The 14,249-nt window shown below is 41.1% G+C and overlaps 1 protein-coding gene across 2 annotated transcripts; it reads left to right on the forward strand.

Annotated features, from left to right (window-relative positions):
- The first annotated feature begins 539 nt into the window (after positions 1-539).
- Positions 540-9,988, forward strand: RIT1 (Ras like without CAAX 1). Of its 2 annotated transcripts, none has more exons than XM_006052020.4 (6): positions 540-903; positions 1,355-1,499; positions 1,673-1,729; positions 4,166-4,239; positions 4,461-4,652; positions 7,288-9,988. In XM_006052020.4, exons 1-6 carry the CDS (start codon positions 709-711, stop codon positions 7,516-7,518), a joined length of 894 nt encoding a protein of 297 aa, XP_006052082.2. In that variant the 5' UTR covers positions 540-708; the 3' UTR covers positions 7,519-9,988. The 2 variants fall into 2 exon arrangements, with proteins under 2 accessions (XP_006052082.2, XP_044800196.1); XM_044944261.2 differs by lacking the exon at positions 540-903 and adding an exon at positions 1,018-1,161.
- The last annotated feature ends 4,261 nt before the right edge of the window (positions 9,989-14,249 follow it).

The raw sequence follows: 14,249 nt of genomic DNA on the forward strand, positions 1-14,249 counted from the left end.
TGTAGTTCCAAAAGTTTTATGACTGTACAAAGTAAACCCTTAAAAATTCAAATGAAAATAGAGGATTTTTATGATGGATATTTTTCACTTTCATATTGTTGTCCTCCTTTATTGAACATGGTTAAAGGTACTGAGTGAAGGAAGCATTTTTAACGGAAATACAAATTATTCTTGGAAAAATCTGCTTCAAAAAGAAGGAAGGGTGCAAAAGTTGCAATAGAAAAATTCCCCAGTGTAGTTGTTTGTGCCACCTACAGGTAAATATAGTTGATAACTCCTTCATCTGTGCTGTATTTAAGGCCACCTGAAAACTCTTGGATTATTATTTCCTGTGGGAAGGCATTAAATTCCTTAAAAATTTTAAAAAAATTCTAAATATTTCACTTAACATTTGCTTAAAATATGTGCAGAAATCTGATTAGTCTAACTAGTTGTCTTTGAGACCTGATTGTCTCAAGTCATTTAAGAACCCAATTCATTGCTCTTGTCCATTTGGGGAAAGTTTTCTTTTTCTGCTGTTAAGCCTTAAACTTGATCTTGGTCCTCTTTTGGGGAGGATTGGTGGGTGTTCGTTTCCTTTGTTTACCCATTATATTTGGCTAAAATTTTTTATATACAGTACTGGGTAAGTTAATTGTGTTAACGCCTTTGTGGGCTTGGGCCCTCAGCAGTGAGGCGCGGAACTGGGTTTGAGGACCTGGAGGGACGATGGCCCTCCCCGGAGTGGGTGTGGCTAGCTGCGGGCGTCACGGGGCTGCCCCGCCCCTCCCGTCGGGACGCGGGCGCTGGTGGCGCCATCTTTCCCGGCTGCGGGAGGGGTCACAGGTCAGTGTCGGATCCTCGGCGCGGGGGAAGAGGACGAAGAAGGTGATCAGACCGGCCGAGACCTTCAAGTTCCGACCGGTAAGAGCAGCAGGAGAAGGCTGGCTCCTGAAACGGAAGGGTGGAGGGCCTGAAGGCGGGCCGAAGATGCAGCCGGCGGAGGGGGCCGCAGAGAGGAATGGGGAGGGGGCGGAACCTCCGGGTACCGCTGGCTGGAGGGGACCCTTGCGGCCTAAGGGGAGGTGTTCCTTTGGTCCTCAAACCTCAGCTTTCTCACTGGACTCCTTCCTGCTGTGTCCCGGTTTGAAGATGTCTTTGTCTCTAGACTTTCTGGAAAATGTAATAATTCGGGAAACCTGTGATAAGTCATAAGACTGAACTGTCGGGGAGGGAAGGTGATGGTGAGGATTTCTTTTACGGCCGCCAGAAAGGGAGCAGGAGTCATAGGCCAGCGTATGGAAAAGCAGGGCGCTGACTAGGACTGTCGTCACGGGTGCCTCCATCCTGGATTAAATATTTTCTTTTATTCTAGGTGCCTTTTCCTCGGGGCAGCCCGGGATTCTCCAAGAGGACAATGGATTCTGGGACTCGCCCAATTGGTAGCTGTAGCAGCCCTGCAGGGCTGTCTCGGGAATATAAACTAGTGATGCTGGGTGCTGGTGGTGTAGGGAAAAGTGGTAGGTGACGTTTTTCTTCCATCTTAACAAGAAATAAGAATGAAAAATGCTTACAACAAATACCTTCCACCCAAATCAACTGGGAGACTGGCTAGCATGCAGTATTGATACTTAACAGTTCTTTCCATGGGTCATCTTTGTGTGGATTTTACCTTTCATTTCTTGTTTTAAAGCCATGACCATGCAGTTCATCAGCCACCGATTTCCAGAAGATCATGATCCTACCATTGGTAAGTCAGAGTATCACTTATGTTTTACAAATAAATCTCATAAAAGTTTCTTTGTGTCAGTTTTTGAAACAGTTTTAAACCATTTATATTTTGATCCTTTGTTGGTGCCTAAACAGACTTATTTAATAAGCGTATCATAGTGATTGCTAAGCAAAAGCTTAAGCTTTTTTCCTAGCTTAAGTATTTATGTACATCAGCCATCTTAGTCTGTCTTTTATTGAACATTAATGGGAGACTTTGTTATATTTTTATGGGTGGTATACCATGTTGCCAGGTTAAAGGAAAAATTTAAGGGCCACTTAACAGAAGCCTTTTGCTATCATTTTTCTAAGGGTCTGATTTGAGACTGACTCTGTAACTATGAGTCAGCTGGTTTGAACTTCCACAAAAGGAAGCAGAAAAACAAGTAGAGCCAGCCTGCTGAACTCTTTACAACCCAGACATCCAGAGCCTGGACTTACTTGTTCCACGAGAAGCGCTTCATTTACTTCCTTATACCTCAAGTTCATTACATAGCAAGGTCTTTCTTCTTGTCTTTCATAGTCCTTAATGCTCAGTTGTTAGTAAAACAGAGAGTAAAAAGTAATTTTTTAAAAAAATTGCTATTCTCTGTAAACACTAAGTACATTACTGTTACTCCTGAACCATAAGGAGACAGGTTTGATTTTTAGGAGTTATATCCCAGGATTATAGAAAACTTGTGATGGGAATGGGGAGGCACAGAAGGCCGGCTGTATTAGTTATGTTTTCAGGAAGTGACTCTGTGTCAGGTCTCGGGAGAATTTCCATTGGGTCAAGCTAATGAGTGTTCTGTGCTAACCCATCTTTGGATGTGGTCATTTTATATAGTAGATGCTTTTGTGGCTTGGGGAAAATAGAAACAGTTCTTATTTTTTCATGTACTATATTAAATTTAGAACATTGTTCACGAATTCACACTGTGGTGGGAATTTAAGGAACAAAATTAATTTAGGGCTTAGTATAATTTACTTAGAATTATCTTTTCCTGGGACTTTCCTGAGGGTGCAGTCCAGTAGTTAAGACTGTTTCCATTCGAGGGGGCACAGGTTCCAACTCTGGTCAGGGAACTAAGATCCTGCAAGCAGCATGGTGAACCCCCTCCCCCCCCCCACCCCCCAAAAAAACTAAAACCTTGTCCCCTGAAAAAGTTCCCCTCCCCCCCTACTCAGCTGCTCTTCTGACAATATTATCTGATTCAACAACAGATACTTTTACCTATTGAGTTATGTGCCAAGCACTGTGTTAGGCCCTGGGATTACGGTAGTGAGCAAAAAGATACGGGTGTCTGCTCTCATTTGTGCTTCCCTGGTGGCTCAGAGGGTAAAGTGTCTGCTTGCAATGCAGGAGACCTGGGTTCGATCCCTGGGTCAGGAAGATCCCCTGGGGAAGGAAATGGCAACCCACTCCAGTACTCTTGCCTGGAAAATCCCATGGGAGAAGCCTCTCATTTAGTTTCTAATTTAGGGCAAGTTTGTTGCAAACTTTGGCTGCTAAATCTAAGAAGAAAATCTTTATATTGTAACATGCACATATAAGTATACATTTGTACATATGTATATGTAATTAAAATACCGTGAAACTCTATTTACCTCACTACTTATGTTGCATTTTTGTATTTCCTCTTTCATTTTAGATTTCTCCTTGTTTATTTTAATGCTGGTCCTAACCCATTAAATTCATCCACAACTCACAAATACTGATGGGTACATGACCTGTAGTTTGAAAATCATTGGTTTAGTAGGCCCTTCATCTTTGAGGAAGAGTCAGAAGCAGGGATTCAAGAAAAACTGTTTGAAGGAAATACATCAGGGTGTAAGGAGCAAATGTTTGAATGGTGGAAATAGGCTTTTTTCCCCCCAAAATTACCATAATAATATACATAAAGGAGACATTTTGACTATATGGATTCTCTAGGAGACTCTGATATTTCTTTTTCCTGTATTAAAAATGAGGAGGAACTGTAAAAGCTTTAATGAACTTTGTAACATTTAGTTTTTTTTTTATCTGTAAAATGGAGTTAATACCACCTCACTGAATTATTGTCACTATTGAATGAGTTAATATATATAAATCACTTAATGCTTAGTGTTTAATAACTATTTAATAAATGGCGAAGTTTTATGGCCTAACACTTTTCAAAAAGATAAATCTCTGAGCTCTTTTTTAGTTTAGAATTGTAGGTGAAGTCTGAGAAGTTTAAGCAATGAATAAACTTATGTCATGGCTTATGTGGAAGAAAAAAATTAGTTGAAGACCCAATTTATATATCTGAATGGATTTAGGGGCTTCCTTTGAACATCTGGGCACTTAAAGAAACTCGTGTGTAATCATCTTCTCCATAAGATGAATTTCAGAATAAGTTTGCATATTCCTGCATTTATGAGTTGATAGTACTGCCTCTCTTCCCTCCTGTAGAAGATGCTTATAAAATCCGGATCCGTATTGATGATGAGCCTGCCAATCTGGACATTTTGGATACAGCTGGACAGGTATTAAATCTCAAAATGCTATGAGTAAAGGCCTTTTCGTGCTAGTAAAGGGGAGGGAAAGACTTAAGCAGAGAAGATCACTGGTTCATTTCTTTAATTTTTCATGCACTCTGACTCAGGACAGCAGGTAACAAACATCTCTCTTTGATCTGAACTAAATAATTAAAGTATGTATAGTTTTAGCTTGTATCAGTACACTAATGACCCTTGTTTCCCTCTAGGCAGAGTTTACGGCCATGCGGGATCAGTATATGAGGGCAGGAGAAGGGTTTATCATCTGTTACTCCATTACCGATCGTCGAAGTTTCCATGAAGTTCGGGAGTTTAAACAGCTTATTTATCGAGTTCGACGTACTGATGATACTCCTGTGGTTCTTGTGGGAAACAAGTCTGACCTAAAGCAGCTAAGACAGGTGAGGATAAACTAGAAAATGCTATATGTAATCGTGTGAGATTAGTCATTTGTGTTTCTCGGTTTATACATTTCTGTGTCTTAAAATGAAAATTTAAAATTAGCTTCTCCCCAGCCTGGAAAATGTCCCTATATCTTGCTATTATTTTGGGTAAAGTCTGGATTGTAAGAATCAGTTTACAGGACAAAATCCACAGGTGACAAATCAGATGACAAATAGGATACACTTTAAGTGAGGCATCATGGACTACCCTGATGGCTCAGCCAGTAAAGAACCCACCTGCAGTGCAGGAGACACAGGAAACGTGAGTTCGATCCATGGGTTGGGGAGATCTGGAGGAGGACATGGCTACCCACTCGAGTGTTCTTGCCTGGAAAATTCCATGGACAGAGGAGCCTAGCAGGCTATAGTCCAAAGGGTTGAAAAGAGACACAAGTGAGCACAAGCACAGATGGAGGTATCATGGGATTTTCATTTCCTAAAACCTCAGAAATAAGTCTCTTTATGTTGCAAAGAGAGAAACTTCGGCTTCAAAGTATACTTCCTGATGGTGAGGATTATGATCCCAGTAGAGGAAGAATAAGAGAAATTGTAGAGGATTTTAGAATGAGTGATACCCTTCAAATTAGCAGCAGCGTTTAAAATTTTGCTTTTTGGTATACAGATGAAGGTGTAGTGAAAGGGGCATATTTATCACCACTAGTGAAGGCAATGAATGGTACAAAATTTCTAGAAGTAATTGGATAGTACTTAAGTTCGTGATGTTTCTTGGTTGCTTTCTCTTCAGAATAATCTATTCAGGGATTTATATATAAAATATTTGTTGCTAGGCTATTAATGGCAGCAGAAAATTAGAAAAAGGCTAAATGTCCAAAAGTAGGAGAAATTATGTTCTATTCATAATTTGATATGTTGATTTCAGGTTCTTATGGTTTTCAGTATTATAGCTTAATTATAACTTCTCATTGCCTTGTGATTTACTTTCTTGAAATGTATGAGGAAATTAAGATTGTATATTTGACATCTATAAATATTCCCTGTTCCAAAAGTTACCTTTAAAATAGACTAGAAATAGAATCACATAATTTGAAGATGGAAGGAGTCTTAGAAGTGAAATAATCCAGCCTCTCAACAATACAGATATCACTGTGCTCTGCTTGTTCATCTCCAGAGTTGGAGAGGTCTCTTCCTGTTACCTTCCACTTTGGGGCGTCTACTGTTGTTGTATAGTCGCTGAGTTTTGTCTGACACTGCGATCCTGTGAACTGCAGCACACCAGGCTTCCCTGTCCTTCACTATCTCCCAGTTTGCTCAAACTCATCAAACCACCGAGTTTCAGTGATGCCATCCAACCATCTCATCCTCTGTCACCCCTTTTCCTCCTGCCCTCAATCTTTCCCAGCATCACGGTCTTTTCCAGTGAATATACAGGGTTGATTTCCTTTAGGATTGACTGGTTTGATATCCTTGCTATCCAAGGAACTCTCAAGAGTCTTCTCCAGCACCACAGCTGAAAAGCATCAATTCTTCAGCACCCAGCCTTCTTTATGGTCCAACTCTCACATCCATACATGACTACTAGAAAAACCATAGCTTTGACTATATAGACTTTTGTTGGCAAAGTAATGTCTCTGCTTTTTAATATGCTGGCTAGCCTTGTCATAACTTTCCTTCCGAGGAGCAAGCATCTTTTAATTTCATGACTAAAATCACTGTCTGCTGTGAATTTGGAACCCAAAAAATAAAATCTGTCACTGTTTCCACTTTTTCCCCATCTATTTCCCATGAAGTGATAGAAACAAATGCCATGATCTTAGTTTTTTGAGTGTTGAGTTTTAAGCCAGCTTTTTCTCTCTCCTCTTTGACTTTCCTCAAGAGGCTCTTTAGTTCCTCTTCACTTTCTGCCATTCGAGTGGTATCATTTGCATATCTGAGGTTGTTGATATTTTTCCCGGCAATCTTGATTCCAGCTTGTGCTTCATCCAGTTTGGCATTTCGCTGATGTACTCCACATATAAGTTAAATAAATAGGGTGACAGTATACAGCCTTGTCATACTTCTTTCCCAATTTTGAACCAGTCCGTTGTTCCATGTAAGGTCCTAACTGTTGCTTCTTGATCTGCATACAGGTTTCTCAGGCGATAGGTAAGGTGGTCTGCTTTCCTGTCTCTTTAAGAATTTTCCACAGTTTGTTGTGATCCACAGAGTTAAAAAGGCTTTAGCGTGGTCAATGAAGCAGTTTTTCTGGAACTCACTTGCTTTTTTTATGATCAGCAGATGTTGGCAATTTGATCTCTGGTTCCTCTACCTTTTCTAAATCCAGCTTGTACATCTGGAAGTTCTTGATTCACGTACTGCTGAAGCCTAGCTTGAAGGATTTTAAGCATTACCTTGCTAGCATGTGAAATGTGCACAATTGTACGGTAGTTTGAACATTCTTTATCATTTCCTTTCTTTGGGATTGGAATGAAAACTGACCTTTTCCAGTACAGTGGCCACTGCTGAGTTTTCCAGATTTGTTGACATAGTGAGTGCAGCACTTTAACAATATTGTCTTTTAGGATTTTAAATAGCTCAGCTAAAATTCCACTATGCTATTACCACTATAAGTTTTCTCTTGTTTACATTTTTAAAGGTCACCAAGGAAGAAGGATTGGCTTTGGCCCGAGAATTCAGCTGCCCCTTTTTTGAGACATCTGCTGCATACCGCTACTACATCGATGATGTATTCCATGCCCTTGTCCGGGAGATTCGTAGGAAAGAAAAGGAGGCAGTACTGGCCATGGAGAAAAAATCTAAGCCCAAAAACAGTGTATGGAAGAGGCTAAAATCACCATTCCGGAAGAAGAAAGATTCAGTAACTTGAAGGAAAGATGTGAAATGTTTATCTGTGAACTGCAGTGCTTAATCAGAGCAGTCCAGTAATCTGCATTAGTGAGCATGGTGCTTGTTCTTTCTCCTGTTATGACTGTTATTTTAAAAGTAACTGATGAAGGGGACATGCCCACTAGGAGATTTCAATGATGTGGCATTTAAAGGATTGTCTCTTAGCTAATTCTGATTTTATTAACCCAGTGGAGCACTGTCTACTTTTTAATTTGCCACATTAGAATTTGATCTACCAATGTTTTGGATTCTGTTGCTGACATTAATTAATGTAAGTTTTTTATGCCCAGGGGAGTATGCATACCATATGTGTTTGACTAAGCTCACAAGAGGAATTTTTTGCCATGCACTATTCTGCACTCTCTTGCAGTCCCAACTGCAATTTCCTGGGAAGGACTTCTATCTTTTCTATTCATGCTGTGCTTCCTGGAGACAGAACAAAAATCATATCGGGAAATCAGTTCTACAGAGATCAGTGCTAAAGTTCAGCCGATAGCTATGGAACTGACTCCTGTTGCAGATAGTGATGAGAATGGGGAAATCAGGCTGTATGTTTTTGCAGGAACTTGCTAGAAAAAGGTAGGATCAGAACAGTGCTCCCCAGAGGAGCCTGTCTTTTCTAAGAAGTACACATTTGACCCAAATTCACTGGGATGAATGAGAACAAACAAGTAAAATGTAATGAAGCTTTCTTTCTCCTACAGTGTTATTTTACTGTTCCTTTCAGGGTTATACCTTTCTTTACCTTCAAAGGTAAACACTTTGGAAACCATTACTAGATTACTAAACTCTTGTTTAATCTAAATCCTTGGTTGGGATAGCCATTGCCTTGTACAGGTTTATTTTTTTCCCCAGAGATGCACTCACCATACACTTAGATTAGTTGCTTCCTAGTGCTTTCCCCTCACTTCTCCATGCTCTCTAGAAGAGCTAAGCCTGGCAAAATGTTTTATAGGCCCTTCGTCAGACTGACTGCATTGTCCATACAGAAGAGACTAATCAGGAGTTAGTAAAATTGTGTATGTGCCTCCTTGACATAGACAATCACTAGACTCAGTGTTCTAAGAAAGCCTGTGGCATTTCTGTTTAATGAGCCAATCTTGAAGCTTTAAAATTCCCATGTGTTGAGTTTCTCATTGAAGGTTTCTTTATAAGACCTTGCTAAGTTCCCCTCAGGGTTTTGTCTGAGCCTTGACAAAGCTTAGCCTAAGAGAATACCACTTTGATAACTGCATAGTGGAAAAACTATCCTATCTTCTTGGGAAGAATCAGCTTTAAATATTGGTGGTGAGCTCTTTCTTTTAGAACCAGGATTATTTTGATACCTGAACTTGTTATGTGTGGAGATTAAGTCCAAAAGTGCTAAGAGTAACGTAGCATATGTTGAACATTAAATGTCACTGAAGCAGTGTTTGTGACCACTTTCAGAACATGACTTTGTGGAGCACCTTTTAAAAAGTACACAGCTCAGCTTACTGTTTTCCACTTTTATTACCAACAGAAGGATGGGGTTTTTCCTTCCAATCAGTGGTATATGTTCTGGGTTTAAAGAAAAGTGATGATTGTAACTTTTTTAGCTGAGCAGTGATCCCTTTTGAAACTCATGGAGATGTTTTTGCGACCAAATAAATCATGTTTTATGGTACTCAAGCCATCCAAAAGTGAAAGATACAGAATTTGAATCTATGCAGGACAAATATCTTAATGGAATCATAGCACTTTGGAGAACCATGGCAGAAGATAAGTACAGTGCAGTTCTGTGAGTGGTGTTTCACCACGTTTAAACTGGCTTAGAGCCTGTTGGGTTTACTGCCTTAGCTTCTCATTACTAGTGACTTAGGGAATTGTTACTAGCATCAAGCAAGAAGTTCAGGACAGTCAAGGCAGCAGAGAATATTGCCAGAAAAAAAATCTTTAAGACAGGAAGGAATTTCTATTGTAGGTAAGAAGAAGAACAAATGAGTGTTTTTAAGACTATCAGTGTCATGTATTTGATCATTGGAATAATTAGCCCATCAATTAGTATTGAGAATTCTGTTCATGGTGCTAAGTAGTTAGAGGGGTGTAATGTGTAGGTCATAGTTCTATTGTTAGTGATTGTATAGTGTAAATAATTTATAAGCTCTAAATAGTCAGCTTTATCTAATTTGAGGGCATTAAAATCAATTACTGCCTGGAACTTTGATGAGAGAAAAATTCAGGGATAGATAAGTTGAAAAGCACTGGAACTGTTTATGTCCATACCAGATTGGTAAATTACAAAATTTGGAAGCTGGTGTCTAGAATTAACTGTTTAGAATTCAAAAGGGGACATAATGTTTTACCTTTGTGATCTATTAGCAAGAATTGGTCTACTGTAATGTTTGGGGAGCAAAGGGAAGAAAAAATTTTCACTTATGCACTTGTTTTTGAAGACAGTTTGTATGACACAATACAAAACTTTTAAACAACTTATTGGGCCTTTCCTTTATTTACCTATGTGTGGGTAGAAATGTTTGGAATTGGTATACAGAGGTCATTTTAAGAAAAAAATACTGTGAGATTTTATATTCTGGAAAATATTCATTGAAAAAAGTTTTGAGTGTCTACCATGTACAGAACAGCTGTGTCAGGTACTCAGGAGCATGCCATGGAATGCCCCTTCATCCAAAGAGATTACCTCGGTGCTCGCAAAGCTTGAGGGGCAAGGAGGGAGGTGGAGGTGCTGCGTCCAACGGCTGAAGAGGTTCCCCCTTGTCTCAGTGAGCTGAGGTCCCAGTTCCAGGCACCTCCTGGCTCTGATTCCTGACCTCAGACACTGTCCCCATCCTGGAGCCAGTAGACCAATGACACTTGGTATTTGGCCATGCCATTGGAGAAAGTGGGGTGCAGAGTGAACTGCTGCCTCCAGGTGCCTGAGGGACCCTCTGAGACCCCAGCATCTCTGGGAAGAGGCAGAGGGATGAGGCAAAATTTTGTTTAAAAAAGAGCTTACCTCTTCAGTGAGAAGACAGAAAAAAGCATGTTTAAAGTAGTACCGCATTTGTCACTTGATCAAGGGTTAATTCAAGTTGTTTCAAGTATATAAGCTAAATGTGAGACAATGAGGAATAATCTTTTATGTGAAGGTCATTGCTTTTATCTCCACTACTCTAAATAGGCATCAGTGTTGGTAGAGAGGACTTAATTTAGACATTGAGAAAGTGAAAGTGTTAGTTGCTCAGTCTTGTCCGACTTTGTGACCCCATGGACTGTAGCCCACCAGGCTCCTCTGTCCTTGGATTTTTCCAGGGAAGAATACTGGAGTGGGTAGCCATTCCCTTCTCCAGGGGATCTTCCTGACCCAGGGATCAAACCTGGGTCTCCTGCATTGCAGGCAGATTCTTTACTGTCTGAGCCACCAGGGAAGCCCAGTTTAGACATTAGAGAAATATATTTTGTGTCCTTATTATTTAACACTTATTGAGTAGGTCAGTAACTAACAGAGTGTCCACTATTAAATGGGTGATGGAAGAGGAGCATTCCATATTCTAATGTAACCGCTTAGGATAGGCAGTGGAATTACAGTTGAAATATTTATGGACAGTTATATACACTAAGCCCTGTTTGCTTAGAGGTGTGAGGGATTCTGATACAGTCAAAGGACTAAAAAGCTCCCAGCTCTGCAGCTTTGATAAAATTTGCATATACATAACAACTAGAGATCAATCTTTAATAGATTACATGCTTCAAAGTGGGAGTGTTAACAAGGATTCAAAGAAGGAAGGATTTACAATGGCCTGGCAGATCAGTGGAGTTGACTCTTTTAAGTGGAGGGGTCTTCCCTGGTGATCAAGTGGTTAAGAATCTGCCCCTGATGCAGGGTAACCGGGTTTGATCCCTGCTCGGGGAACTAAGACCCCACATGCCATGGGGCAACTAAGACTGTGCCACAATTTAAGAAGCCCACGTGCCACAACAGAGACGCAAGACTGGGATTTCCCTGGTGGTCCAGTGGTTAGGAATCTGCCTGCCAGGGTAGGGGGCATGGGTTCCATCCTTGTTCTGGGAAGGTTCAACACGTTGCGGGCAACTAAGCCTCTGTGCTACAACTATTGAGCTGGGGGACCCCAGAGCCTGTGCTCCGCAATAAGAAGCCACTGCAGTGAGTAGCCCCTGCTCACTGCAACTGGAGAAAACCTGTGAGCTGCAAAAAAAAACCCAGCATGGCCAAATTTTTAAAAAGCAAATGGGAAGGACTTCCCTGGTGCTCCAGTGGCTAAAATACACGAGACTACTGTTCAGGGAACTAGATCTCACACGCTGCAACTAAAGATCCTGCATGCCTCAGCTAGGACCCAGTGCTGCCAAGTTAAAAAGTGAATGGGAGAGGAGACAGATTGAGGAGAGATTGCATTTGACCAGAATAGAATAATAAGGAGATAACATCAGAGGTATAATTTCTGAAATTCCTCATTCCTGGTATTTATTACTTATTTAAGAAGAAATTGCTTATACAAGTTTAGTATGCCATTGACAAATGATTGGCCACGTTGCACTTTTTCCAAACTCAATCTTGAGAAAGATGAGATAAATTTGAAGTCTTATTTTTAAAAGTCCTTATTAACACTGACAGGGCACTTGGCTTTAAAAGATGGCTTAATACTGGAAACATTGGAGTTGCAGTAATCCTGGATTTGTTCAGCTTCAAATTAAAATTTATTTTCAAATCTTTATTCTCACATTTCATTAGCTCAGCTGGAACTGAAACTCAGATGGTAATGTCATACAGGGAAGTAGTTGGAAATCCTAGATTTATGACTGAAGATATCATTCACCCTATCTTCAAAGTATCTCTAAATGTTCTCATTGCACAAATTAATTTTGTCTTTCTTTCTCCCCACTAAGTATTGGCCATCAATAATTAGATATAGCATGAATTAGAATAATTTGAAACTATATTTTACTCACAAGTTTTCAGGTTTTTTTCAGTGAAAGATGGAAGGTGAGTCTTGCTATTCCTTGCTGTTTTATTGGTTAACTGTTTCAGTGGTGTGCTCTTCTCATGTTTGACTAGCCTACACCCATACCCATGAAGAAAGCTTATTGTCGTTTAGTTGCTAAGTCCTGCCTAACTCTTTGTGACACCATGAACTGTAGCCTGCCAGGCTCCTCTGTGCATGGGATTTCTCAGGCAAGAATACTGGAGTGGGTTGTCATTTCCTTCTCCAGGGGATCTTCCCAAGCCAGGGATCAAACCCACATCTCCCGCATCTCCTGCACTGGCAGGTGGTGGATTCTTTATCACTGAGCCACCAGGGAAGCCCATGGAGAAAGCTGCTGCTGCTGCTAAGTCGCTTCAGTCGTGTCCGACTCTGTGCGACCCCATAGACGGCAGCCCACCAGGCTTCCCCGTCCCTGGGATTCCCCAGGCAAGAACACTGGAGTGGGTTGCCATTTCCTTCTCCAAAGCATGAAAGTGAAAAGTGAAAGTGAAGTCGCTCAGTCGTGTCTGACTCCTAGCTACCCCATGGACTGCAGCCCACCAGGCTCCTCTGTCCATGGGATTTTCCAGGCAAGAGTACTGGAGTGGGTTATGGAGAAGGCTAGAGCTGCCTTAACACTTGTCTACAGAAAGCACATTCTCCTTTAATGAGGAGTTGAATTGACTTGCCATCTGTTTGGCACCACTGTTTAGAAGTGAAGGACCTAGTAAGGCCTGCAGGAACCAGGATGGATTTTAGTCTTTAGGAAAGTGTGATCAGAAAGCATAAGGGAATCAACCCATCTGTAGAGGCTTGCAGACCTATTTCTAGTCAGACCTGAGTGTGGCCATCTTCCTTAGGCTAAAGTAAGTTAGTTAACCTAACTAAAGACTCCTAACACAAAGTTTCTATTCCCAGCAGTTTACATTTGGTAGGGAAGACAAAGCAATCCGTAGGAAACATAAAAACAGATTTCCCTGGCAATCCAGTGATCGTGCTGTCACTGCCGAGGCCTCGGGTTCATTCCCTGATTTGGGAACTAAGATCCCACAAGCCACACAGCACAGCTCCAAAAAAAAAAAGAACAGTACAGTTAACTAATTTTTAAAAATTGCAAGATCTAGGATTAAATTGGTAGGTGGAATTAGGCCATGAAGATTACTCCAAAGGAGGAAAAGTGACTTGGGACAAAAAGTTGAGTTGTGTCTGTAGGACAACTTCGATGCAGGATTCAAAACTAGAAAAGTCAAGACCACAGTGTCGTACATGGAATGGGCATAACAAAGCAAGCTTGGGGTTAAACAGTAAGAGGTGGGGTATAGCAAGAGCCAATAGGGCAGGGTGGAAAAATGTAGAGCCTAGTCTCAAGGGTGCATGATTTTCAAATATCTGTTTATCCAGGGTCAGAAACAATGGAGGGCTTCCCTGGTGGCTCAGTGGTAAAGAACCCGTCTGCCAATGCAGGAGATATGCATTCAATCTCTGACCTGGGAAGATTCTGCGTGCCGGAGAGAAACTAAGCCCATATGCCACAGCTATTGAGCCTGTGCTCTAGAGCCCGGGAACCAAGCTATTGAGCCTGTGCTCTAGAGCCCGGGAACCAAGCTATTGAGCCTGTGCTCTAGAGCCCGGGAACCGCAACTACTGAGCCCACATGCTGCAACTGCTGAAGCCCATGCAGCGTAGAGCCTATGCTCAGCAAAAAGAGATGCCAACACAATGAGAAGCCCAAACTCCAAAACTAGAGAGTAGCCCCTACTCCTTGCAA

This window comes from Bubalus bubalis, chromosome 6 (genome assembly GCF_019923935.1).
Source record: "Bubalus bubalis isolate 160015118507 breed Murrah chromosome 6, NDDB_SH_1, whole genome shotgun sequence".
Lineage (NCBI taxonomy): Eukaryota > Metazoa > Chordata > Mammalia > Artiodactyla > Bovidae > Bubalus > Bubalus bubalis.